This window comes from Siphateles boraxobius, unplaced genomic scaffold (assembly GCF_051911475.1).
Source record: "Siphateles boraxobius isolate OS27281-9 unplaced genomic scaffold, OSU_SipBor_1 43, whole genome shotgun sequence".
Classification (NCBI taxonomy): Eukaryota; Metazoa; Chordata; class Actinopteri; order Cypriniformes; family Leuciscidae; genus Siphateles; species Siphateles boraxobius.
In genome coordinates this window covers 2,266,077-2,292,413 of record NW_027509064.1, presented here as the reverse complement: position 1 = coordinate 2,292,413, position 26,337 = coordinate 2,266,077, and the positions used below count along the sequence as shown (strand labels likewise).

The 26,337-nt window shown below is 43.7% G+C and overlaps 1 protein-coding gene and 1 long non-coding RNA gene across 2 annotated transcripts in view; both read right to left on the bottom strand.

Moving 5' to 3' along the window:
* Positions 1–26,337, bottom strand: part of LOC143708789 (uncharacterized) — a 686,037-nt gene that overhangs the window by 191,443 nt on the left and 468,257 nt on the right. The gene's annotated exons all lie outside the window — the stretch shown is intronic.
* Positions 355–7,510, bottom strand: LOC143708813 (uncharacterized). Its single transcript, XM_077200141.1, has 3 exons — positions 7,457–7,510; positions 4,075–5,324; positions 355–660 (listed from the first exon to the last, which is right to left on the bottom strand). Exons 2-3 carry the CDS (start codon positions 5,071–5,073, stop codon positions 355–357), a joined length of 1,305 nt encoding a protein of 434 aa, XP_077056256.1. The 5' UTR covers positions 5,074–5,324; positions 7,457–7,510.

Sequence of the window (26,337 nt, the reverse complement as noted above, 5' to 3'; positions counted from 1 at the left end):
GTTGTCCTACTGTTAGTTTAACTGCTTCTATTGTTCTCATTTGTAAGTCGCTTTGGATAAAAGCGTCTGCTAAATGAATAAATGTAAATGTAATGAGGCTGGGTGGGACCATCGGAGATGCAGGAAACTTGGAGTTGTGTGGGACTAGTAAAGACACAGTAGACATGGAGCTGGGCAGGAACAATGGAGACACAGGAGACTTGGGGCTGGGCGGATCAGCAGTGATGAAGGAAACTTGGCTTGGGAATAGGAGGGAACAAGGGCGTCCATTATATTGACCATGCTTGTAGGCAGCCACTGTTCATCAGGGGAAAGGGGCATGGATGGAATCTAACTCCACACTGTCAAATTTCACTAGAATCCCCACTGAGACAGTAATGGGTGCCAGCTCTCGCACCTGATCAGACATGACAGCTCAGGCTCCTGGATGAGTAGGGCTTTGGCTTTGGACTGACCTAATCCATCATATGCCAGGTCGATGTTAGGCGCTGGCTCTGGCATTTGACTCGCGGTGGGCTCTAGCTCAGGTTCTAGTTTTGCGGTGGGCTCTGTGACATTGGTGGGTGGGGTAAGGGGCCATCTGTGCTCGGGGTCTGTGGCAATCATTGGCTCTGGCTCGGTGGCGGGTGTCCCCACAAAGATGTCCCAATTTTTTGTTCCCTATCAGGAAAACAGCTGATACATCATTAGGGATGGGAATCGAGAACCGGTTCTTCTTCAGAACCGGTGCCCAGTGAACCGAGTCCTTGGAATCGTTAGCATGCTTGCTTAACGATTCCTCTTATCGGTTCCGCTCGTTGCAAATGTGTCATGACGTCACACACGCGCTACGTTGTTTTGGTTATATTTCACGCGAAAAGACGACAATGCGGTCACTTGCAACACTTGTAAAATTTCAATTTCGTCAAAGGGAACTACTTCCAATATGCAGAAACATTTGGCCACACAGCATGCAAATCATTTGACGCGAGTGTGAGTAATTAAAAATGCTCCAACTACTTTAAAAGCCTACATCTGGGCACATTTCGGCTTTTATGAACAACCTGGTAAGCACGACCTGGAGAAGAGACAGTGCGTGTGCGCTCCTGTCACGCACAAATAGAATATGCAGGAGGTAATACCACTAACTTGAAATACCACGTTAGCCTTGTTCACTCGAGTTGTTATAACGCCTGCAGAGTCTGACTGCTTTAGAGTAAGCATGAGCTCCTATATCACCCGGATCCGCAGCCAAAAACAAATCATCCACCCGCCCTAATGTTATCTGATTTAGGTATCCGCACAAGATGGTCAAATTACAAGTATTCTGTGTTGTTACGCGTGATTATAAATGGATGATCGTCTTCAACAACGGACTCGTTGACGGATGCGCGCGTCTCAGGGTAACATTATACACTGATGAATGAGTGCTGCTTTTAAATTAACATTTCTTTAAAACAAAATTGATTTGACAGAATTTCATTTTCTTAATGGCATAAACAGACTTTAGTCCCATGAAACTTTAACTGGAATGTCACTGTTTCTGTCACTGCGACTTCCCGAATAGGCGAACACACACACACACGCGCGTGCGCACGCACACATCACTTTTGAAGTAAAATTGAAAATTGGATGCAGTGCGTAATTCATCAAGATATCGAATTGAACTGAATCGATGACATGATAATCGTAATCGAACCGAACCATGAGACCATGCAGTGTAGGTTCAAACCACTAATACTCTGTGCTGTGTCTTCTGATCAGATATTAAAGCGAGTTAATACAAACAAACACATTTGTACTTATTCCCTCACCCAATTAGAATCGATAAGAGAATCGGTGAGGAATCGAATCGACAAGCAATATCGATAATGGAATCGGAATCGTTAAATTCTTATCAATTCCCATCCCTATACATCATACTAAGTAGTATTTTGAAAATGTAAAAATGCAGAAAGTTTTCAGTGATTGGTAGGTTTAGGGGATAACATATACAGTTTGTACAGAATAAAAATCATTATGTCTATAGAAAGTCATCATACAACATGGAAACCCAACATACCAATGTAAAATTTGAATCCCAAAATACAAATTTGCAAATAAAAAAAAAATTGTGTGTGTGTGCAACATACTAAACAATGTCCTAAAGGAAATAAAAAAATGCAAACATGTTTCAGTGATGGTTAGGTTTAGGAGTAGTGACAGAAAATACCATTTGCTCGGTATAAAAAAAAATAGAAGTCAAATGGAAAGTCTTTGTAATGACAGAAATACCAATATGTGTTTGTGTTTGTTTGTGAGCTTTGTAATGGTAATGTGTGATTCTCACTGTGGATGAGTATTTACATTAGTGTTTATGTATGGGCGAGGGCGTATGTGTGTATAAATGTGTCTCACGAGTTCCGCAGCTGTATTTTCTGAGAGCTTAGTGCAGGCACACATTTGCATGCCTGAGTCAGCACGCTTGCTTGCATCATAAATTCCCCGCTCTGTCATTGGCCAGTGTTATGACTCAGAGCTTCACTGCGTGGGTGGTACAAAATACCTGCGGACTTCAACACACTTGAGTGTGTATCTGTGTGAGTGTGGATTTACCTCTGGGGGTTTGTGTGTTGATACACTCTTCCAGACAGTGAGTGGGTGATGTCTTATGGGGAAGGATGGAGCTGTACCTCAGAAGTGAAAGGGTGCAGTGAATGAGTCACACTAGCACTTCAGGACTCCCCCACAATTCCTCAGTTGTCCATTATGCTCCACTCAACACTCACATGGATCGGCACTGTTAAAACCAAGTGCTTCTGATAGCCTACTGTGTTATGTAATGATGTACTAATTGAAATTTTATAATTTAAGATATTCCCATGTTCTCTGGGATTCCATACAACTGAAATACCTGGTATTGACCTTCAGTCTCATTATCAAATCTAGATAATCACATTATGAAATAAATGTTTTTCGACAAAACACATTGGCCATAATTATTGGCTCCCTGTTATTAAATACTTTTTACCTCCTTTTGCCAAGATAACAGCTCTGAGTTTTCTCCTATAATGCCTGATGAGTTTGGACAACGACAATAGATCAGAGACCATACCTCCATACATAATCTCTCCAGATCCTTCAGTCCAAATATCTGATTTGTTGTTAAATTTCTCATTATTATCAATGTAAAAAAAAAAAAAAAACATTGTGCTGCTTAATATTTTTTGGAAACTGTTATACATTTTCTTTTCTAAATTATCTGATGATTAGAAAGACAGCATTTGTTTGAAATAGAAATCTTTTATAATATTACAAATGTCTTTACTTTATTTTTGTGTGTGTGTGTGTGTGTCTCTTTTTGGCAATCTATGTATCCTTGATGAATAAACGTATTCATTTATTTTTAAAAAAAAAGGTCCCACAGTGTCAGGTTGCGTGCAGGTGGCTAAAGACGAGGACACGGGAACTGAAGTATAGTTGATTTATTTACAAAGTCAACTTACAGGAACAGACAGAAACAAAGGAAACTCTCCGGGACTTCAGGGTAAACAACCATAAACGGACGACCAACCAACACTGAGGGAAAACACAGGGCTTAAAAGAACTGGGACTAATGGGATAATTAACTGAACACAGGTGAAGCAACTGAACACAAACGAGGAGCGGGAAAAACTAACAAGACTAAACCAAAATCACAAAGACAGGGGGAAACCAGATCACAAAACAGAACTTAAACACATTGAAACATGACAGTACCTCCCCCCTCCCAGTAGGTGCATAGGGTGGGCGCCCTGTAGGCTGTAGGCGCGGTTACACAGAAGCGGGAACCCTCCAGGGCGGAGCTGGTAGCTCGGGGAACCGGGGTGGAATAGGCTGTGGACGTGGCCCTGGCGGAGAAGGCTGTGGGCGTGGCCAGGGCGGAGCAGGCTGTGGGCGTGGCAACGGCGGAGCAGGCTGTGGGCGTGGCAACGGCGGAGCAGGCTGTGGGCGTGGCAACGGCAGAGCAGGCTGTGGGCGTGGCAACGGCGGAGTAGGCTGTGGGACCCTCCAGGGCGGAGCTGTGGGACCCTCCAGGGCGGAGCTGTGGGACCCTCCAGGGCGGAGCTGTGGGACCCTCCAGGGCGGAGCTGTGGGACCCTCCAGGGCGGCCATGACGGTGAGGACCCTTTGGGCGGCAGAGCCCGTTGATCCGGGCTCTGGCGGAGGATCAACGGGCGTCCAGGGCGGAGCTGTCGGCGCAGGATCAACGGGCATCCAGGGCGGAGCTGTCGGCGCAGGATCAACGGGCTCTGGCGCAGGACCGGACGGGCTCTGGCGCAGGACCGGACGGGCTCTGGCGCAGGACCGGACGGGCTCTGGCGCAGGACCGGACGGGCTCTGGCGCAGGACCGGACGGGCTCTGGCGCAGGACCGGACGGGCTCTGGCGCAGGACCGGACGGGCTCTGGCGCAGGACCGGACGGGCTCTGGCGCAGGACCGGACGGGCTCTGGCGCAGGACCGGACGGGGCCAGAACATCATGGGACTCGGAACTGGACGGGGCCAGCACATCATGGGACTCGGAACTGGACCGGACCAGCACATCATGGGACTCGGAACTGGACCGGACCAGCACATCATGGGACTCGGAACTGGACCGGACCAGCACATCATGGGACTCGGAACTGGACCGGACCAGCACATCATGGGACTCGGAATAGGACGGGACCAGCGGCGAAGAGGGCTTTGTGCTGGACGGAACCAGCGGCGAAGAGGGCTTGGTGCTGGACGGAACCAGCGGCGAAGAGGGCTTGGTGCTGGACGGAACCAGCGGCGAAGAGGGCTTTAAGCTAAGCAGGACCAGTGGCAAAGGAAACTCGGGGCTGGACAGGACTGGCGCAGGATCAGTAGACACTGGCTCTGGCTCTTGCTCGAAGACTGGCTCTGGCTCTTCTGCACCGATGAGAGGAGGGAGATTGGTGAAGTCATTAAACTCGTAAATAAACTTGACTGTGCAGATGACTGGTTCTGGTTTAACTGGACTATATCGCCCATATCCTCCCCTGTGACCTCCACGGTTCCCACGGAACACAGCTTGGCGGGTTCCCACATAGGCTTGCTTCCAGATCTCCATCTTCCTTTTTACTTTTCTTTAGGGTTGGTCGTTCTGTCAGGTTGTGTGCAAGTAGCTGAAGACGAGGACACAGGAACTGAAGTATAGTTGATTTATTTACAAAGTCAACTTACAGGAACAGACAGAAACAAAGGAAACTCTCCAGGACTTCAGGGTAAACAACCATACACGGACGACGACCAACCAACACTGAGGGATTCAATTCTCATCATTGAAAAGCTGACGCTGGCACCACTGGGTTTGCATTGCACCTATTACATTCAGTCAAAACAAAGTAAAAAAAAAAAAACATGGTTGGATTACTTCTATAAACAGTTCACTTGAAGAGGAACAAGTTTCAAGATGAGGTACACTATGAGCAAAGCGTTATCTCTGTTCACAGATTTGAAGGAATGCTGAAAGCATCATGAATTTATCTGTAGAGTCACTGTGACAGTACAACAACTCTTCTGTTTTGCTCGATTTCTGTTTGACGCAAAGAGAGAGGCAGCAGTGACTTCAATGCTCCAATCACATCATCACACTGACCTTGCAGAAGGAAGTATTTTTAGTCAGCAATTTGTTCTTTCTCTCCCTGATTTCATCTTTTTTTTATATTCCACACATTTTCCTCTCATGCAAGACAGACAGTAGAGCAGGTTTAAAAAATTGGATAATTCACCTATTTTTTTTAATTTTGTCATCATTGACACTTCCCTCATTTTTCAAACCCATATGATTTGTTCACAAAGTTAATTAAAATAAGAGGTTCTAAACTCTGGCCTTCAAGAGCCACTATCCTGTACAGTTTAGCTCTAACCCTGATCAAACTCACCTGTCTGTATCGTTCTAAAGCCGGATGCACACTGTGCGATTTATTAAAGTCCTTTAGGATTGTTGCCTGTTAGACTGTACGAACATGATCCTCGCTGTAAGTCATATCATACTGTAAGATCTTAGTTGTCATTAATGTCAGACTGTACGACAGTCAAGACGCGTTTAAAACGGAAGCACGCAAGAGAAGTTGTCCGAAGTTTAACATCATCAATCAATGACACGTACGTTCACAGTGAGCTGCATTACACGTGGGTTTGAAATTGTGGCTACAAAGAAATATCTAACGTTCATTTTGGTCATGGCTTTTCTTGAAAAACAAAGACAATTTAATGGCCGTCGTAGGAGAAGTCACACTGCAGAACTGTGAGTCGAATCTGACACTGCCAGAATTTCGTCTGAGGTCAAATTTGATCGCAGCGGTCATTAATCAGCTGTCGGTGAACATGTCAAACCATCGATCAAAGACTTCAGATTTAGCCTAGGATCAGAGGAATCTTTTAGGATTTGCAAAATTTGTCTCAGACGCCCAAATCGAGGCTAAAATCGCACAGTGTGCACCTGGCTTAAAGCTGAATCCAAAAAGTTAAGCAGCTGATTTGCCGTACTGTCCTATCAGGCAATGACATTGCAGGCAGTGTTTGCACACTTAATAAAGTACCTCATGAAACTGATTTTAGACTTCTGAGGCAGCCTAACGGTTTAATGATATTCAGCAGAATAGATAGAGCTTTGGTGATAACTAAGTGAATATTTAAATTTCTCGCAAGAAATGACAAAAAAATGGAAAACTTTGGTAAAAAACATACATTTTCACACAAACTGACCACTAACTGCAACTTTTAGATGCAGATCTTTATTTTAGCTCTTTATTTTTTAGCTTAACTGTCACAGAATGCACAGGATTGTGGGATATCAAAGGCAGCGAAGTATGCTACATCTATGCTGCCTTCAAAAATCAATCAGCAGTCCGTTTCCTGAAAGCTTTGTTAGCCAACCACGGTCGCGACTTCTGTCATTATCAGCATAGTTCGCGAGTCTGTGCTTCCCGAAAACATAGTTATAACAAACATTTGCAAACAGCATCACAAAGTTGTGTGGTTGGAATGACAGCTCTCAAGCTGTGGTTAGAAGCATAGTTTCTTGTTTGTATAACGTGGACTCAAATCCTTATCTTGAGCAAAATAAGCAAGCTGACATTCAGTACAATCTGTATCTTCTATTTGGAATACATACAAATGTCATTTACATCTTTTAGTTTAAGAGATTTAAAGCATCCTTTTTAAAGAGTGCACGAGCGTACATGCTCTAGTATATAAGGCCTAGCCTATTTAATAAAGAAAAATGAGAAATAGTCCTGTAATTTATAGCAAAACATCTAGCATTAATTTGATCTCAAACAGATTCAGTAAAATAAGTTATTTCTCTACCACGTTGTAAGGATCCACTGGAGGCAAGTTGTGGAGAGAACCCAAGTGCAGCTTTTTTCAAAGAAGACCAAACATGAAACAAAAACATGGCGTGGCATGAAAAACTCAAAATCAAGACATGAGCATAAACGTAGACTTACAAACAGTGGACAACAGGAAACAATACATGACCAAGACACATCTTCTTCTTCTGTGACTTTTATTGGCAGTTTGCAATCTATGTGCATTACCGCCATCTACTGGAATAAGGTGTGATCACATTGGGACGTGAAAAAAAAAAAAAAAAAAAAAAAAAAAAATTGGAACCAGAGCCCAAGCTTCAGCTGGCGCTACGTGTTTAGCTCCTCCAGCTTCAACCTCAACTCAACCTCCATATAAAAAAAAAAATAATAATTATTTAAAAAAAAAAAAAAAAAAACACTAAAGTCTTGCTAACTGTGTTTTTTTAAGAAATTCTATCACTGCTTTTATCGTAGAGTGTGTTCCTGGTAGTTTCAACAGGTTGCTTAAATTAACAGACTTCTTTGTTACCCTCTTAATTTTTTCTCTCTCTTCAAGGTACTGCCTACATGTCAAAAGTACATGCTTCACAGTTTCAGTTTCCGTACAATATGGGCACATTCCTGTCTCATGTTTCCCTATTATATGTAGGTTGCTGTTCAGTCCTGTATGTCCTAACCTTAGCCTAGTGAACCATGTTTCCTCTTGTCGTGATAATGAACTCATTTTTTTAACTGTCACATTTTGTTGAATACTATATAAATGCCTACCTTTTTCCCCCTTATCCCATTTATCCTACCAGAGTTTATGAATACCATCTTTAATTATTGTTTTAATTTCTGATTTGCTGAGTGGTACTTGTATTTCTACTTGTTCTGCTTTAAGTGCTTCTTTTGCCAACTCGTCTGCCTTCTCATTCCCCTCAATACCTGTGTGCGCTGGAACCCAAGTGAACTGTGTTATTAGCTTCTGTTGCTTTATTCTGAATAATATCTGATGAACTAAAAGATCCTGCCTGCATTCAGATTTCCCAGTCTGGATGCTAGTTAAGGAGGACATAGAGTCTGAACAAATAACCGATTTATATGGCTTCACTTCTTCTACCCATCTATTGTGTATGTACTTGATAACTCTGATCCTATCCTTACCTCTATGGTTCTATCCTTTAAAAAAATCTTTAATCCAGTTAAACATTTTACCACCTATTTCCATTTTATTCAACTTAATTAAAAGTCCTTCTTTCCAAAGCATGTCATAAGCCTTCTCTATATCAAAAAATATTGCCAAAACAGATTCTTTATTAACTTGTGCTTTACGTATCTCATTCTCTAGGCAGACTACAGGATCCATAGTTGTTCTTCCAGTACGAAAACCACTCTGGTATGGTGTGATCAGCCCTCTGCTTTCTAATGTGTGCCCTAACCTTTTAGTAATCATCCTCTCCATGAGTTTACATAAATTAGACGTTAACGCTATTGGTCTGTAGCTTTTGACATTCGTTTTATCCTTTCCTGGTTTCCCTATAGGGACTATTACTGAATGTTTCCACCCAGTGGGTAATTTCCCTCGCTCCCAAATTTTATTATATAACACCAGTATCACATTTTTTGCCACATCAGATATTTCTTCAATCATTTTATAGCATATCCCGTCTCTCCTTGGTGAGGTATTTTTTACACCAATCAATGCTCTTTTTAGTTCAAACAATGTAAAATCTGCATCTAGTGAGTTCTCCCCCACCACTTTCATCCCCAGCATATCTTTATTATCTTCCATGATCCTCATTCTTATATCTAGCTCTTCACTAGAAAGGTTCTTTGAACTATGTATTTTTACAAAAGATTTTGCGAGCATCTCAGCTTTTTCTCTACTAGTTACTGCCTCAATACCACTATCTATTAATACTGGTAGTGAAAAGTCCCTTCTTATGCCACCCATCTTTCTAACCATTCCCCATAAATCATTTATTTTAATTCCTGTCCCAATATTACTACAGAAATCTCTCCAGTATTTCCTTTTAGTTTCTTTTATAATTCTTTTAGTTTTAGCTTGTGTTCTTTTGTACTCCAATAATTTATCAAATGAATGATTAGATTTAACACCTTTAAAAGCTTTATTCCTGTTTTTAACAGCCTCTCTACACTCATCAGACCACCATGGTATCATTTTCTTCTTCTTTGCTCCAGATGTTTTACCTATTGTTTCCTCAGCTGACTTATGCATTATGTTAATAATCAAATTGTTTAATTCCTCAATGTCTTCACTCAAATTTGGCATCATTTCAATTAATTTGCTGCTTGTTTTAAAATTATACAGTCCCCAATTGACCTCTTTCATTCTCCATCTTGGAATCGTCCCGGGTTACGTATGTAACCCTAGTTCCCCGAAGGGACGGACGCTGCGTGAAATCGCAGTGGGAACGCCCTCAGCGTGACGCGTCTGAAGCATGAATGAAATCAGTCAATGGAGAGAATGAGCGTACGGCGAGTGACGTCATCGACCAGGAAGCTATAAATATCCCCTGAGTACACAATACGCCAGCTTAAAAGTTACTGAAGCAGCGACCCAAGGGGATGCCGAGAGTATGGCAGGACACGCAGCGTCCGTCCCTTCGGGGAACTAGGGTTACATACGTAACCCGGGACGTTCCCCTTCAGGGACTACCGCTGCGTGAAATCGCAGTGGGAACGCAATACCCACATCCCCATACGACCAAATCCCCGTCGTGTGTCATTAGGAGACACAAACCGACGAGAGAACCTGAGCCCCGGGAGTGGAGCTAAGATCGAGGGAATAAAATCTAACGAAAGTGTGCGGTGAGGACCAGCCTGCCGCATCACAAACGTCCTGAAGAGAAGCTCCTGAAAGAAGAGCTGTAGAAGCAGCCATACTCCGGGTGGAATGAGCCCTTACAGCCAAAGGTGAAGGCTGATGGGCCGAACCATAAGCAAGTGGGATGGCCTCGACCACCCACTTGCTCATCCTTTTTCTAGATGCAGGACACCCTTTCTTAGGTGACCCAAACAGACGAACAGTTGTTCCGATCTCCTCCACAGGGCAGCTCTGTGGACGTAAGCATCAAAACCCAAACTGGGCACAGCAAATTAATTTTCTCCTGGTCTGACGTCAGAAAAGGCGGAGGACAGAAAACCTGCAGAACTATAGGTCTAACTGAAACAGTTGGAACCTTATGAACATAACCTGGTCTCGGAAAGAGAAAGGCCTTAACCAACCAGGAGCAAATTCCAGGCACGAGGGAGCCACCGAAAGTGCTTGAATATCTCCAATTCTTTTTAGAGATGAGATAGCGAGAAGGATAGTCTTTAGAGTAAGAAACTTTTCCGAAACTTCCTCGATGGGCTCGAAAGGAGCAAGGGAGAGACCATCTAAGATGACGGCCAGATCCCAAGCTGGTACCCTTGTGCGAACTGCAGGCCTCAGCCTCAAGGTGACACGAAGGAAGCGAGACATAAGCGGGTGTTTCCCGAGGGAACCTCCACTTGAAGGGGTGTGGTAAGCAGCTAAGGCCGCCACATACACCTTCAGTGTGGAGTGGGATAACCCTGTGGAGAGACGGTCCTGCAGGAAATCCAGGACTGTACTAACCGGGCAGTTAACTGGGTCCTGCTGGCGCTCTCCACACCAAGAGGTGAAAAGTTTCCACCTCGCGGCATATAACTTCCTCGTGGAGGGAGCTCTGGATCGGAGGATGGTCTCAACGACCTCAGCCGAGAGACCAGAATCTATGAGCTGGGCCCCCTCAGAGGCCAAGCCCACAGCCTCCATAGCTCTAGACGGGGGTGAAGGATCGACCCACTCGCCTGAGAGAGCATATCTCTCCTGATCGGTATCTCTAGGGGAGAGCCGTTGAGGAGAGACACTAGGTCCGCAAACCATACCCGGGCCGACCAGAACGGGGCTATTAGCAGGAGACTGAGCCCGTCCCGGCGAACCCTCTCCAGAACTCCTGGGAGCAGAGCGATCGGGGGAAAAGCGTACAAGCGTGACCTCGGCCACGGATGTACCATCGCATCCAACCCCAGCGGGGCTTGGTGGCCCCTTAGGTCTGGGAGGAAGTGTTTCAGAGCCTGAAACACCGCCAACATCTCTAGGCAGTTTAAGTGCCACAGACGATGATGGTCCTCCCACAGACCCTGAGCCCACCCGTGAGAGAGGCATCTGTCATTAGCATAACGCGACGACAAGGAGCTCCTAACACAGGGCCTTGGGACAGAAACCAAGGATCTTTCCACATGATCAGGGCGTGATGACACCGTCGCAAACTCACGATCATGCGAAGCGGATTTCCCCTCGGGGAGAATCCCTTGGTCCTGAGCCACCACTGTAACAGTCTCATGTGCAAGAGGCCAAGAGGTATCACGTTGGACGCAGCTGCCATGAGACCTAGCAGTCTCTGGAACTGTTTTACAGTGGATGACTGGCCTAGCTTGACCTGATCTACTGCAGCGAGAATCAAAGCAATACGAGCAGGTGACAATCGTGCCTGCATCGTCGTTGAATCCCACACTACACCTAGAAAAGTGGTTCTCTGTAATGGAGAAAGAACACTCTTTTTGGCGTTGAGCCTCAGCCCCAGTCACTTGATATGAGCAAGAACGTCATCTCGGTGCCGAACCGCCTGTTGTTCCGATTGAGCTAGAATCAAGCAATCGTCTATATAGTACAGAAAGCGGATGCCCTGTAACCTCAGCGGGGCTATAGCAGCATCCGTACAATTCGTGAATGTTCGGGGTGACAGTGCTAGGCCGAACGGAAGAACCCGATATTGGTACGCTTCGCCCCCGAAAGCGAACCTCAGGAACTTCCTGTGTTGAGGAAGGATAGATACATGGAAGTAAACGTCCTTTAGATCTATCATGACAAACCAGTCCTCGGATCTGATTTGAACATCCCCAGTGACAGACACAGCGCCCTGTAACGTACTGGCAGGGAACAGCTGGTCTGGGCACTCCACAACCCTCCTCGGAGGGGGCGAGCGTCCCTCGGGAAATCGCTCGCCGAGTCTCTCTACGCCCTGTGAAGGCAGGGTTAGTAGAGCAGACCACTGAGGGCATCGGAAAAGACAGGGCACCGTGTTCTTGTGCAGTGAACTCAGGTCTTTCACGATAGGGACCACCCTCAGAACCCTGACGTTCAGCACGTCAGGATTTTTTTTTTTTTTTTCGATGAAGTAGTATCCTAACTCCCTGCTGCGTGGGGGACCCATTCCGCCAGGAACTCTACTAAGGGAACCAGCCTCTCGAGGCTGGCCTCCGGATGAACATCCCGAGTGACAGACACAGCGCCCTGTAACATACTGGCAGGAAACAGCTGGTCTGAGCACTCCACAACCCTCCTTGGAGGGGGCGAGCGTCCCTCGGGAAATCGCTCGCCGAGTCTCTCTACGCCCTGTATAGGCAGGGTTAGTAGAACAGACCCCTGAGGGCATCGAGAAAGACAGGGCACCGTGTTTTTGTGCGGTGAACTCAAGTTTTTCCCGATGGGGACCACCCTCAGAGTCCTGACGTTCAGCCCGTCAGGACTTTTTCGACGCGGCCTTTCTGGCGACAATGACTGTCCTCAGATCAGTCCTGCCCCGAGAAGGCCGCGCCGGAGAGCACCCCGCCTCATCCCTCCAGTTTCTCTGCAGGGGGGCACGAGACGTGACACTCCGCTTCTGCTGTGCTCTTTTTGAAGACGAACTCGACGAAATCCTTTGCTCTGGTTGAACATTCTGCGTGACAGACACAGTGCCCTGTAACGGCGCACCGGCAGGGAACGACTGGTCTGAACACACTAGAACCCTCCTTAGAGGCGGCGAGCGTCCCTCGGGAAAGCACTCGCCAGACCCTTCTACGCCCTGTTTCGGCAGGGTTAGTAGGACGGGCCCCTGAGGGCGCCGGGAGAGACAGGGCACCCTTAAGGGAGGTGAACGCAAGTCTCTCTCGGCGGGGACCCCCCTCAGATTTCCTTTGAGCAGGTCAGCCTGAAAAGCCTGCATAAAAGTCATCGTATGCAAACATGCAGCCACCTGCCGAGCCACCGAGTAAGCCTTCCCCACCAGCACAGAGGTATATATATATATTTATTTATTTATTTTTTGGTGGAAGAGCCGGTGCTTTAAGTGAAGACGATGAAGCAGGAGAGAGATAGCTCGCAAGCGTCTCCTCCGCCTACAGTATCGTCACATAACCAGCAGATTTAGCACCAACAATGTTACCATAAGCATTGGACTGATTTGTGTAAATTCTGCTTGAAACTGGTCTAACCCAGGTCTTTGAAACCTCAGCATGAAGATCTGGGAAGAACGGTAAGCACCGGCTAGAAGGTTGAGGTCGTGCAGACAGAAATCTATCATCTAGATTGCTTTTAATTCTAGAAACCTGTCTATCAGCTGGCCACTCGATACTGTTATTTTTTTATTTTTATTTTTTTTAGCTTTTCAACAGCCCGAGATAATACATCCATCAAACCTTCTTCATTTGCAGTATAATGTGATAAACTAGTTTTCTCTGATAATAAACTTTCGACATCCAGCTCCTCAGAACTGGAAAATCTCAATTCAACATCATCATGTGCCTCCACCCGGGCAGAAGTAACCGCCGCAGCGCGTGCTTCCAGAGCCGGGTGAGAGGCACTAGATCTCGTCGGAGATAGCTGAGATAGGACGGAGCCCGTCTCAACGTCGCCAGCGAGATCCATCTGCGAGCCCCAAGACAAGCGCCGCCGCTCTGCCTCAACAGAAGCGGGACCCGAGCCTCGGGGAGCTCGCAGCAAATCACTCTCCTCGAAGAGCGATCGCCGCGAGCGCAGAGTTCTCAAGGGAAAACGCTCGCAATGCTGACAATCGACTCCCTCGAGAGCCGACTGGGCATTGCTGCACTCCCAAACAAGCCACACTTAGCTCGTGTGAATCTCCACCCGTGATGTACCGAGTACAGGGGGGAACACACTTCTTATACTGCTCGCTCATATTGTTTTTTTTATATAAAATATATATAGTGAAAACTCCTGACAAAACAGACAAACACAATCGACAGATTCAGACACACACAGAGCTGCTGAAGTAACTAAAAGCTGGCGTATTGTGTACTCAGGGGATATTTATAGCTTCCTGGTCGATGACGTCACTCGCCGTACGCTCATTCTCTCCATTGACTGATTTCATTCATGCTTCAGACGCGTCACGCTGAGGGCGTTCCCACTGCGATTTCACGCAGCGGTAGTCCCTGAAGGGGAACAAATTTTCTTCAAAACTAACATTTTGACTCCTTATCTTTACCCAGATAGGATAATGATCACTACCCATTGCATTATCACTTCTCACATCCCATATGCAAGAACCTGCTAGTTGTTGTGATACAAAAGTAAGATCTATTGCAGTTTCTACACCATGTGCTACATCGTATCTAGTGCCTCTTCCATCATTTAAACACACTAACTGATTATCATCCATAAAATCCTCAATAATGTACCCATCTCCATCTGTTCTAGCACTTCCCCACAGGGTATTATTTGCATTAAAATCTCCACATATTATAACTTTGGATTTTTCCACATCATATATACTCTCCAACATGTCTCTAGTTATTTTTTTACAAGGATTATAAAAATGTATTATTCTAGTTTTTGTTTTATTCACCCATACTTCAATTATAATTATCTCAAGCTCTTCACTACTGTTGATAACTCTATAATTAACACCATGTTGAATGAAGGTTATAACTCCACCACCCATAGCAAGGGTTCTATCCTTACGTACTGCTGTATATCCATACAATATAAAATCAAGTGAAGGTTTTAGCCAAGATTCCTGAATACAAATAATGTTAGGTATGACAGATTGCTCCTGAATGTGCTGTTTTAATTATTGTCCGTTCGCAATTAGACTCCTCGCATTCCATTGTAGAATGCTTAGCATCATTATTAATCTCCACCACCACATGTTGATTGTGAATCTGATATCCCCATTCTAATTGTTGCATTGATGATCTCTACTGACATCTCTTCCATTTCAAAATATTTTTCTGCCGCTTTTGCAATTATCTTAATTCTCTCTGTTCGGCTACATGCTTGGGCAGAGCAGTTAATGATTTCCACCATAAATGCTACAAACTTTTTCTTCTCCACTATAAGTGTATCCTTGGTAATATTGCTACACTTATGCAAATTTTGAACTGGGGATTGAATCACAGGTGCTAATCTACTATTATCCTCATTAGATTTAACCTTTCTAATTGCCTCAACGTACGTTAGTTTTTCTTTTACCTTCACATTCTGAATTTGAACCGCTTTTTTATGTGCATCACATCCTTTGTAGGCAGCACTGTGCTCTCCTCCACAATTACAACACTTGATTTTAGCTCCTCTCTCACATTTCCCGTATTCATGTTCCCCTCCGCATTTGGCACAACGGAGTTTACTCTTACAAGCTGCTGCAATATGCCCAAAATGCTGGCATTTAAAGCATCTCATAGGGGGAGCGATATATGGTCTTACTATATAGCTGACAAACCCAATTCTGATTCTTTCAGGAATTTTATCTTCCTCTAGAGTCAACAATACAGACAAGCTGGGCCCCTTAACACCATCTCTTGTAAAAGGTAAACGTTTAACTCTCATTACTTTCACTCCTCTTACATTATCCCTGATTTCTTCTTCAGTTATCTCAGTTGATACTCCAGATATTACTCCCATAACCTTCCTTCTGTTTTCCCATACTTGTGGTTTAACCTCCTTCCCAAGCAATGATTTACACTTCATTAATCCATGCTGCTGAACTCTATCACTACATATAATCAGTAGATTCCCATCTCTTAAAGTTTTAACAAACCGTACTTCACCTACCAATTTATATATTGCATCACTAACCTTCAAGGGATTTGATGTACAAGGAGATTGAAATCGCAGAATGACTTTAATTTCAGAACTTTGTTCTTCCTCTCCTTTTTCTCCTTCAGATTCTCTCTGCTTTCTTTTCATTTTTTTCCGATTCACTATCCTCCATTCTTCGTTGTTTGATTTTCCCTCGTTACCTGTGTCTACCTCAATCTCACTTCCTTCATCCACCTCACTTCCTGCACCTCCCGGATCACACCTCATTCCTCTCAACTCAGCCATTGACATCGTGCGGGAGTCAGGTCTTGTCAAGAGATCGAGATTCTTCGTTTGGTTTGGACGTCGTCAAGCGTCACCAAGACACATGGCAAACATGAGCACTTAAATACACAGACTAACGACAAGACAAGGGACACCTGTGAACAATGAACAGACAATTAACCAATGACAAGACACATGGCAGGATCACGTGACAAACAGGAAATCACATGACATACATGGAACATGACATGAACAAACCAAAACGTGACAGAGACAAGACCAAATCGTGACACACGTGTGTGACACCATTAACCAACGTGGTTAAACCACACAGTCGTGACTAGTTAAATTCTTCAACAATGCATGGTACTATGGTAGTTAAGCAGTAAATTACGTCGTTGTATGGGAAACACATCCCAAATGAAGGTATCTCAGGAGACATGAAGTGAAGCTTACATTGGATTCCTACCTTAGAATGCATACACCAAAGGCAGCATTTTTAAGCTTTTGGATGCAGTCCAATAATCCTGAAGACCTTGATTACTTTGTTCAGGTATGTCTGATCAGGGTTGGAGCTAAACTTGGCAGGAAAGTGATCTTGAGGGCCAGTTTAACCTTTAAAGGGGACCTACAGTATTATGCCCCTTTTCACAAGATGTAAAATAAGTTTATGATGTCCCCAGAGTATGTGAAGTTTTAGCTCAAAATAACCAACAGATATTTTTTTACAGCATGATTAAATTGTCCCTTTTTGAGGCTCAGAAAAACGCACAGTTTTAGTGTGTATCCCTTTAAAATGCAAATGAGCAGTTCCTGCCGGCGGAGGGCGGAGCCTCTGGAGCTCGCAGGACGTGTGTAAGGACAATCTCATCTCACGGAATGATAATATCAAAACATAAACTCTCAGTAGCGTGTTCATTTCGACCCGGAGTCGGTAATAATAATGCCCACAGAGCCAGATAATAAACAGGTATAGTCTAGTTTAATTATGGTTATAACTTGTTTTTCCATCTTTCTTTTATCCACTATTGGTACAAGCCTGTTGTAGCGGACTGGGTCCAAATGTTGTAAAAATATACTGATGAGTTCAATGAAGTTTATTGTACATCACACAATAGATGAAGCGTCAATTTCACTCTAGAAAATCACTGTAAGAGCTGAATAAACACTGTATAAGAAGTCCGCATTAAAGTAGTATCCATAATCTCTCTCCCTCTCCCTTTCATTATTATCAACATACACAGCGAAGTACAAAAAACACTCATTACAACTAACAGTAAACAAATATTATACACACCTTTTCAGGGGGAGCTTAATAAACTGGTAAACAGTATATCCGTAAAACAACTCCTATGAACTGTAGTAATTGTGTGCGCTCTTACTTTCATTACTGCCATGACCAGATCAGCCTATCACTCTAGTAAATAAATAGAGCTATAATGTGGATTAATACATCCAGCTACACAACACCGACAACACTTGGGATACATTCTCTCCAGTGCAGCAATGGCGGATGTGTACAACTATCAACTCGCTGTGACCTCGATCAGGGTGGTTCTATGTTAGAACGGCAGTGTCTGTCAACACTCGTTCGCGGGGCCTGTGGCTTTAGTGACGTCACTAAAGCCGCATTCTGAAAACAGGTCGTTGGGAGACACTGCTTATGATTTATGGGGATTTAAAAAAAAGGAGTGGGTGGATTTTTATCACTGCAGGGTGGTTGTGTACACACACTGCCATCACACATTTATGTCCAAACACCATGCAAAAGTGAATTTTGCATAATAGGTCCCCTTTAAGGCTGAATGGGCAGGCGAACTAGAGAAATATATATATATATATATATATATATAAAAAAAAATGTAGCTACTTTTTGTAATGGTTTGTCTGTAGTTTAATGTTCTTTAAATTAAAGTAGCTTGCAGCTTGACATTTTAACGTAGCCTCCACAACACTGCAACACTTCAGAGCCCATGTATACTAGGGTTGTGGGGGTAAATTAAGCTCGATCTGCTGTGACATCACAAACATGGTGCAGTGTGGTCTATGGATCTGCCTAAAGTGTACATGTTGAGATGACTTGCTCCTTCTGTCAATGGGCCGAGGGTCTGTCCAAATAAACTTCCCTTATCCACTTGATAAAGTTGAACCCAATTCACAGTGCACATAAAAGTGTATGCAAAAAGTACCCGGATTACCTACTTGTGCATACGACGGACATTTAACCATCCCATGAGGCCACAGGAGAGGATTGTGAATGGCAGTGAAGAAACATAATTAACGCTGGTAGGTCACATGATGATGACATGTCTAATGTAGTACGTCCAGATTACATCCATACTACATACATTCATACTAAATAGAAGTTTATGTATGGAGTTATAGTCTCGGTTATGTATGGTAACCCTCGTTCCCTGAGTAGGGAAGACGGAGACGTCTCGTCGGAGGAGTTTCCAACGAATTGGGATCACGCTAGGGAGACCAATTGCCTTCAAGTGCACTAAATCGACCCAATGAATATTGGCATGCAAGATTTGCATTCCGCGCCTCGCCTGCCAGTGCGGGTATAAAGCGGAAGCAAGCGCAAACAAATTTGCTTTTCGCTGAGGAGCCAGACGGTGTCCGTCCTCCACGAAGGTACAGCAGCATGGCAACGGGACGAGACGTCTCCGTTCCCTACTCAGGGAACGAGGGTTACCATACGTAACCGAGACGTTCCCTTTCGTGGGAACTTCTACGTCTCGTTGGAGGAGTTTCCAACGAATTGGGATTCCTAATAAAACGCCCCTTCCAGCGCCCAGCTTAGCTTCCCGCCGGAGCAGTTTCTTGTCGTCTTTGGCGGGAGCTAGCTAGGAAACTAGGATGTACTCGTTACATCATAAGAAAAATGGCATCTACGCTAATTTTAGTGTCTTTGTTTATCCCGAGGTTTTCCCGCAGCCTGCCGGATCCAGGCCGTTTCCAGATCTGACGAAGGAGTTTCGCCTGGACCTGATGACAATGCAGTGCTGAAGTGCCAACTAGCCTCTCCCTATGGAGGATCCCTATACCACTCTACAGATAAAGCGTTGTGGAATTTTTCGGTTCGCGTACCTACCCAAAGTGATAAGATAAAATAAAATTCTGCATCAAAATTTATAGACAAGACAAGTAGTTTGTTTAGGCATGGTTTGTAAGGAATTACAAACCTGCGCACATATATTCAAACGCACATAACTATAGAATAAATTCTTAATGCGCATGTGAACACCATCAGCGTCTATCACAGGTTCACGTTTAAAGTCTGTTTGGAGCGGCCCCTAATTTAATAACAAACGATCATTTAGACGGAAGTGAATCAATCAAAACTAACTTTAGCTGGAAATTTTTTTTTTCAAGAACCACTATGAAACCAAACCAATCTCTGTTACCTTAAATTATATGTTTATCTCTGTAAAGCTGCTTTGAAACAATCTACATTGTTAAAAGCGCTATATAAATGAGGATGACTTGACTTGACTAGGAAGAATCACACTGCTGTTCTGCAAGACCCTCTCAGTGGATATGGATAACGCTGGGGAAGCGTGCCCAACCTGTAGGAGGTAACGCTGCAGAAGCCCCTGCTCGCCCGAAGGGAGGCACTGGAGTACACATGTGTACTAACACGTGGGGTAGTGAAACACATGGAGGGCCTTGAGGTAGTCCCAGCCCGAGGGGTGGGAGCGTACTCAAAAAGGACGACAGAATGGTCTGTCGAGGGGTAGACACGATGCTAGCCCGGAGGGTAGCTGGATCGTGGAAGAAATGGGTCGCCGTAGGGACCACTGTAGGCCACCCAGTCTACAAACAACTCCTACGAGAGGTAATAGGTTAGCTGTATGTTGGGGAACCAACGGAGTAAAAAGACACACGTATCTGGCCGTGAGGCGGGAATGGCGTAGCAAGCCGACATAACCTAATTCCTCACATTACAGGCCGTAGCGAGTACACAGGAGGAAACAGGTTCAACACGGAGGCTATAGAATCTAGCGAACGTGTTAGATGTCGCCCAGCCCACAGCTCTACAGATGTCTGTCAACGAGGCGCCTTGCGCCAAAGCCCAGGAGGAGGCAACACTCCTAGTAGAGTGTGCCCTCAACCTAGGTGGGCAAGGCACGTCCTGGGACGCATAAGCCTGGATAGTAGCATCCACTAGCCAGTAGGCTAACCTCTGCTTGGAGACAGCCTTCCCCTTCTGCTGGCCTCCGTAACAGACGGAGAGCTGATCTGAGGTCCTAAAGCTTTGCGTTCTGTCCACGTAACAACGCAGGGCGCGGACGGGACAGAAAAAAGCGAGGGCTGGGTCTGCCTCCTCCGGGGGCAGCGCTTTCAGGTTCACTATCTGATCTACAAATGGAGTGGTAGAAACCTTGGGCACGTATACGAACTGGGATCTCAGAACAACGTGAGAAAGGCCCGGTCTGAACTCAAGGCACAATTCGTCGATCGAAAAAGCCTGCAGATCCCCTACCCTCTTACAGCCTCAGTCAACAAACACGGTGAGTAATGTCTTGTCCTGTTATTGTCACCTGCACTTCATGTTACATGTTAAGCATAGCCTTCCCCGTCGGCAATATAGGGTTTATATGTGATAAATGCAAGGAAACAGTCAGGCTGACGGAGAAGATTTCAGAATTAGAAACACGCATCCAAACTTTAATTGAGGATAGTAAGTGTGCTAGAGCTTTAGATTCTATTTTGGATGCGCCTAGCATAGTGAACTCTTTACATGATTCGGTTCCGGTTGAATTATTGCCTGTGCAGCCAGGCAGATGGGTGACAGTGAGGGATCGCTCTAGTCGCGGATCAAAAAACCACTCTTCCGTTCCGATTACCACAACAAATTGATTTGCCCCACTCAGTGAAACATCCACTGAGAATTCTGTTGATTGTGCCCTGGTAATTGGCGATTCTATTACACGGAACGTGAAAATAGGGACACCAGCCAACATAGTCACATGTTTGCCGGGAGCCAGAGCGCCTGACATCAAAGCAAATTTAAAAGTGCTGGCTAATGCTAATCGTAAATTCTCTAAGATTGTTATTCACGTCGGCACTAATGATGTTCGACTCCGCCAGTCGGAGATCACCCAAATTAATATTAAAGAGGTGTTTGAACTCGCAAGTACGATGTCAGGCACTGTAATTTGCTCTGGCCCCCTTCCTGTTCGAAGGAGTGATGAGATAGTTAACAGATTGTCATCACTCAATGGCTGGCTGTCTAAGTGGTTTCCGCAAAATAATATAGAATTCATAGACAATTGGAAAAGTTGTTGGGGCAAACCTGAACTGTTGAAAAGAGATGGTATTCATCCCTCCTGGGATGGTGCTGCTCTTCTCTCTAGTAATTTGGCTCATTGTCTTAGAGACAATACATGACAATCTGGGGCTCAGGTCAGGAAACAGACAAACTGGCTAAACCGACCGTCTGCTAGCGGCCTCGCGTCACCAAGGTCAGATAAATCCCATCACATAGAGCCTCTTTCACCTAGATATCATCATATAGAAACTGTGTCTGTTCCCGAATTTGGAAATCCAAAAAACGTCCAAACCGATCTAAGGTTAAAAATGTAATTGATATTCAACAAATAAAAAATAGATATAATACAGATGAGCAAACGATAAAGCTTTGGTTGCTGAATATTCGATCCTTTACTTCAAAAGCGCTCATAGTTAATGATATGATTTCAGATTATAACCTAGATGTGCTGTGTATGACAGAAACCTGGCTAAAACCAGACGATTACACTACTTTAAATGAGTCCACCCCCCCCATGATTACTGTTATAAACATGAACCTCGCCTGAAAGGCAAAGGGGGAGGTGTTGCTGTTATTTATAGTAATATTTTCAAAACCACTAAAAAATCTAGTTTTAAATATACTTCTTTTGAAGTGTTGGTGCTTAATGTAAAAATATATAATGTAAACGATAAATCAAGTTTGAGAATTCTGCTGGCAACTGTATACAGGCCACCAGGGCACCATAAAGATTTTATCAAAGAATTTGCTGACTTTCTATCAGAATTAGTATTGACTGCAGATAAAGTACTAATTGTTGGTGATTTTAATATACATGTAGATAATGGAAAAGATGCAATGGGATTGGCATTTAAAGACATTCTTAACTCTATTGGAGTTAGACAACACGTGTCAGGACCTACTCATTGTCGTAATCATACTCTAGATCTAATATTATCACATGGAATCAATGTTGATGCTGTTGAAATTCTGCAGCAGAGCGACGACATCTCAGATCATTATCTAGTCTCATGTAAATTACATTTAGCCAAGGCTGCAAAGCCAACTACGTGTTACAAGTATGTTAGACCTATCACTTCTGCCACTGAAGATTGCTTTATCAATAATCTTCTAATCAGTTTCATCGTCTCAGCATCCCAGATAGCTTAGAAGAACTTGATATTGCAACAGAAACTTTTAACTCTCTCCTTTCCAGCACTTTAGACACAGTTGCTCCGTTGCGCTTAAAGAAGATTAAAGAAAATAGTCCAACGCCGTGGTACAACGAGCACACCCGGGCCCTTAAGAGAGCAGCCAGAAAAATGGAGCGCAACTGGAAGAAAACAAAACTAGAGGTATTTCGGATTTCATGGAAGGAGAGCTCGATTTCTTACAGAGAGGCTTTAAAAGCTGCTAGATCTGCTTATTTTTCAACCCTATTAAAAGAAAATAAACATAATCCAAGGTATTTATTTGAAAAAGTGGCTACACTAACGAAAACGAAAGCTTCAAGCCCAGAAGTTTCCAAGAAACACAGCAGTAATGACTTTATGAAATTCTTCACTTATAAGATTGATAATATTAGGGACAAAATTATAACTATGCAACCATCTACTACAGCATCACATCAGGGAGTGCATTATAGTCTCCCTGAGGTAAAATTTGATTCATTTGTTGCCATAGGAGAGGAAGAATTTTGCAAACTCGTTAATTCATCTAAATCGACAACATGTATGTTAGACCCTATACAGACTAAACTACTGAAACAGATGCTTCCAGAAGTCATAGATCCTCTTCTTAACATCATTAATTCGTCTTTGTCTCTAGGATACGTACCAAAAACCTTTAAGCTGGCTATGATTAATCCGCTTGTTAAAAAAACGCAACTTGATCCTAAAGAATTAGTCAATTATAGGCCGATCTCAAATCTACCTTTTCTGTCAAAGATACTAGAAAAGGCAGTATCCTCACAACTGTGATCCTTTCTTGAAAGAAATGGTATCTGCGAGGATTTCCAGTCAGGATTTAGACCACACCATAGCACTGAGACAGCTCGCATTAGAGTCACTAATGATTTGCTCTTATCATCCAATCGTGGTTGTATCTCTCTATTAGTGTTACTTGATCTTAGTGCTGCATTTGACACCATTTACCACAACATTCTCTTAAATAGACTAGAAAACTATGTTGGCATTAGTGGAATTGCATTAGCATGGTTTATATCATATTTATCTGACCGCTATCAGTTTGTAGCAGTAAATGAAGAGATGTCTTATCGAAGTTCAGTATGGCGTACCACAAGGCTCAGTACTAGTCAAGTCAAGTCAAGTCACCTTTATTTACATAGCGCTTTTTACAATACAGATTGTATCAAAGCAGCTTCACAGTGATAACATGAAAATAATATAACAGAGTTTGTTTCTAAAAGAAAATTGAGTCAACGTCCACCTTAAGTAAGGCAGATCAATAATACTATTGAATAATAAATGTCCCCAACTAAGCAAGCCAAAAGACAAGGCAACAGTGGCAAGGAACCAAAACTCCATCAGGTGACAGAATGGAGAAAAAAACCTTGGGAGAAACCAGACTCAGTTGGAGGGCCAGTTCTCCTCTGGCCAACGAAGGAACAGTGCATGATTTATGATTCGGGCAGCATTACAAGTCAGATTGGATCGGAACATTTAGAATATTTATCCATTTCCATCATTTGGAAGTCCAAGTAATCACGCCGGTGTTAAGACGAGTTGTTGAGGATCAGTGCCGTCCACCATAGAGGGTTCATATCGCCGGTGTTGAGTCGTCTCTTCACAGGCTTTGTGATTGGGGTATCTGAAGTCTCTGTGAAAGGCTGGATACAAACTGGAGCTGACGAACGCCGTTTTTCAGCAGATAACAGCGATAACAGCAGAAAAGCAAAAAGTGAAAATAATTAGCGTAGCTGCTGTTCATAATGATTTCCATAACACGGGCGTAAATGATAAAAAACATGAAGAAAGTGATTCTTGTGTCCCAGAGTCACCCCCCTCCGTCCCCCACTCAACTCAGCCCTGGTTACTGACCTCTACATCCCTCCTGCTGCTGAGACCCAACCACAATCTCACAATCTCTCCGCAGCCCAACCATACGCGCCGACCCGTTTGACTAAGGCTGTCGAGCCCCACTGTCGTCGTTAAAGCAGGTTCAGTGGCAACGGTTCCGTATGGCATACCACCTACCGCAAAACACAATATCTACCCAACCACCCGTCATTCACGCAATATACACAGGAACGTAATGACGGTAAATACTATGCAACCTATACAAATAACCTACAGACTCTTCAAGTTTTATAATATTAAATGCATTTGATCTGATTCAGCAGTGGTATAAAAGCTAAGCATTATGTAAATGCTTGGCTAAAGAGATGCGTCTTTAATCTAGTTTTAAACTGGGACAGCGAGTCAGAGCTAAATGTGAGAACGCCCTTCCTCCTTTAGTGGACTTAGATATCCTAGGAATGACCAGAAGCCTCGAATTTAGTGATCTTAAAGAACGCGATGGATTGTATGGCAATAGAAGGTCCATTAAATACACAGGAGCTAAACCATTTAGGGCTTTATAGGTCAGTAATAGTACTTTGTAATTGATACGGAATTTGATAGGTAACCAGTGTAGAGATGATAAAATTGGTGTTATATGATCATATCTTCTTGACCTAGTAAGAACTCTAGCGGCTGCATTTTCCACTAACTGTAGCTTGTTTATTGAGGATGCAGGACAGCCAGCTAATATAGCATTACAATAATCTAGTATCGAGGTCATGAATGCATGAACTAACTTTTCTGCATCAGAAACAGATAGCATGTTACGTAGCTTTGTAATGTTTCTAAGGTGGAAAAAGGCTGTTCTTGTAACATATGAAATATGATTTTCGAAAGACAAGTTGCGGTCTAGTATAACACCCAGGTCTTTTACTGTAGTGGATAAAGTAACAGGACATCCTTCTATATTAAAGTTGTATTGTAAGTGAGTTTGTGGGTAGTTTTTTGGATCAATAAGTAATACCTAGGGCCGCTGCTGTTCACTCTGTACATGCTACCTTTAGGAGATATTATTAGGAAACATGGAATTAGCTTTCACTGTTATGCTGATGATACTCAGCTCTATATTTCTTCCAAACCTAACGAAACTCACCAATTCACAAAATTATCGGAATGCATAGTTGATATCAAAAATTGGATGACTAGTAATTTCCTACTACTAAATTCTGAAAAAACAGAGATTCTAATTATTGGACAAAAAACTTCCACACGTAATAACCTAGAATACCGTCTAACACTTGATGGCTGCTCTGTTAAGTCTTCGTCGTCAGTTAGGAACCTGGGTGTGCTCTTTGATACCAATCTTTCATTTGAAAGTCACGTGTCTAGTGTCTGTAAAACCGCATTTTTCCATCTTAAAAATATATCTAATTACGTCATATGCTGTCATTGACAAATGCGGAACAACTAGTTCATGCGTTCATGACATAAAGGCTAGATTATTGTAATGCTCTACTGGGTGGTTGCCCTGCACGCTTAATAAACAAACTACAGCTAGTTCAAAACGCAGCCGCTAGAGTTCTTACCACAACCAGGAAGTATGACCATATTAGCCCGGTTCTGTCAACACTGCATTGGCTCCCTA

Coding starts and splice junctions, on each gene's coding strand:
- LOC143708813 (XM_077200141.1), bottom strand. CDS start 5,073: ATGGAGATCTGGAAGCAAGCCTATGTGGGAACCCGCCAAGCTGTGTTC. Junction 661..4,074: donor CCACAGCTCCGCCCTGGAGG/GTCCCACAGCTC, acceptor TTTTCCTGATAG/GGAACAAAAAATTGGGACAT.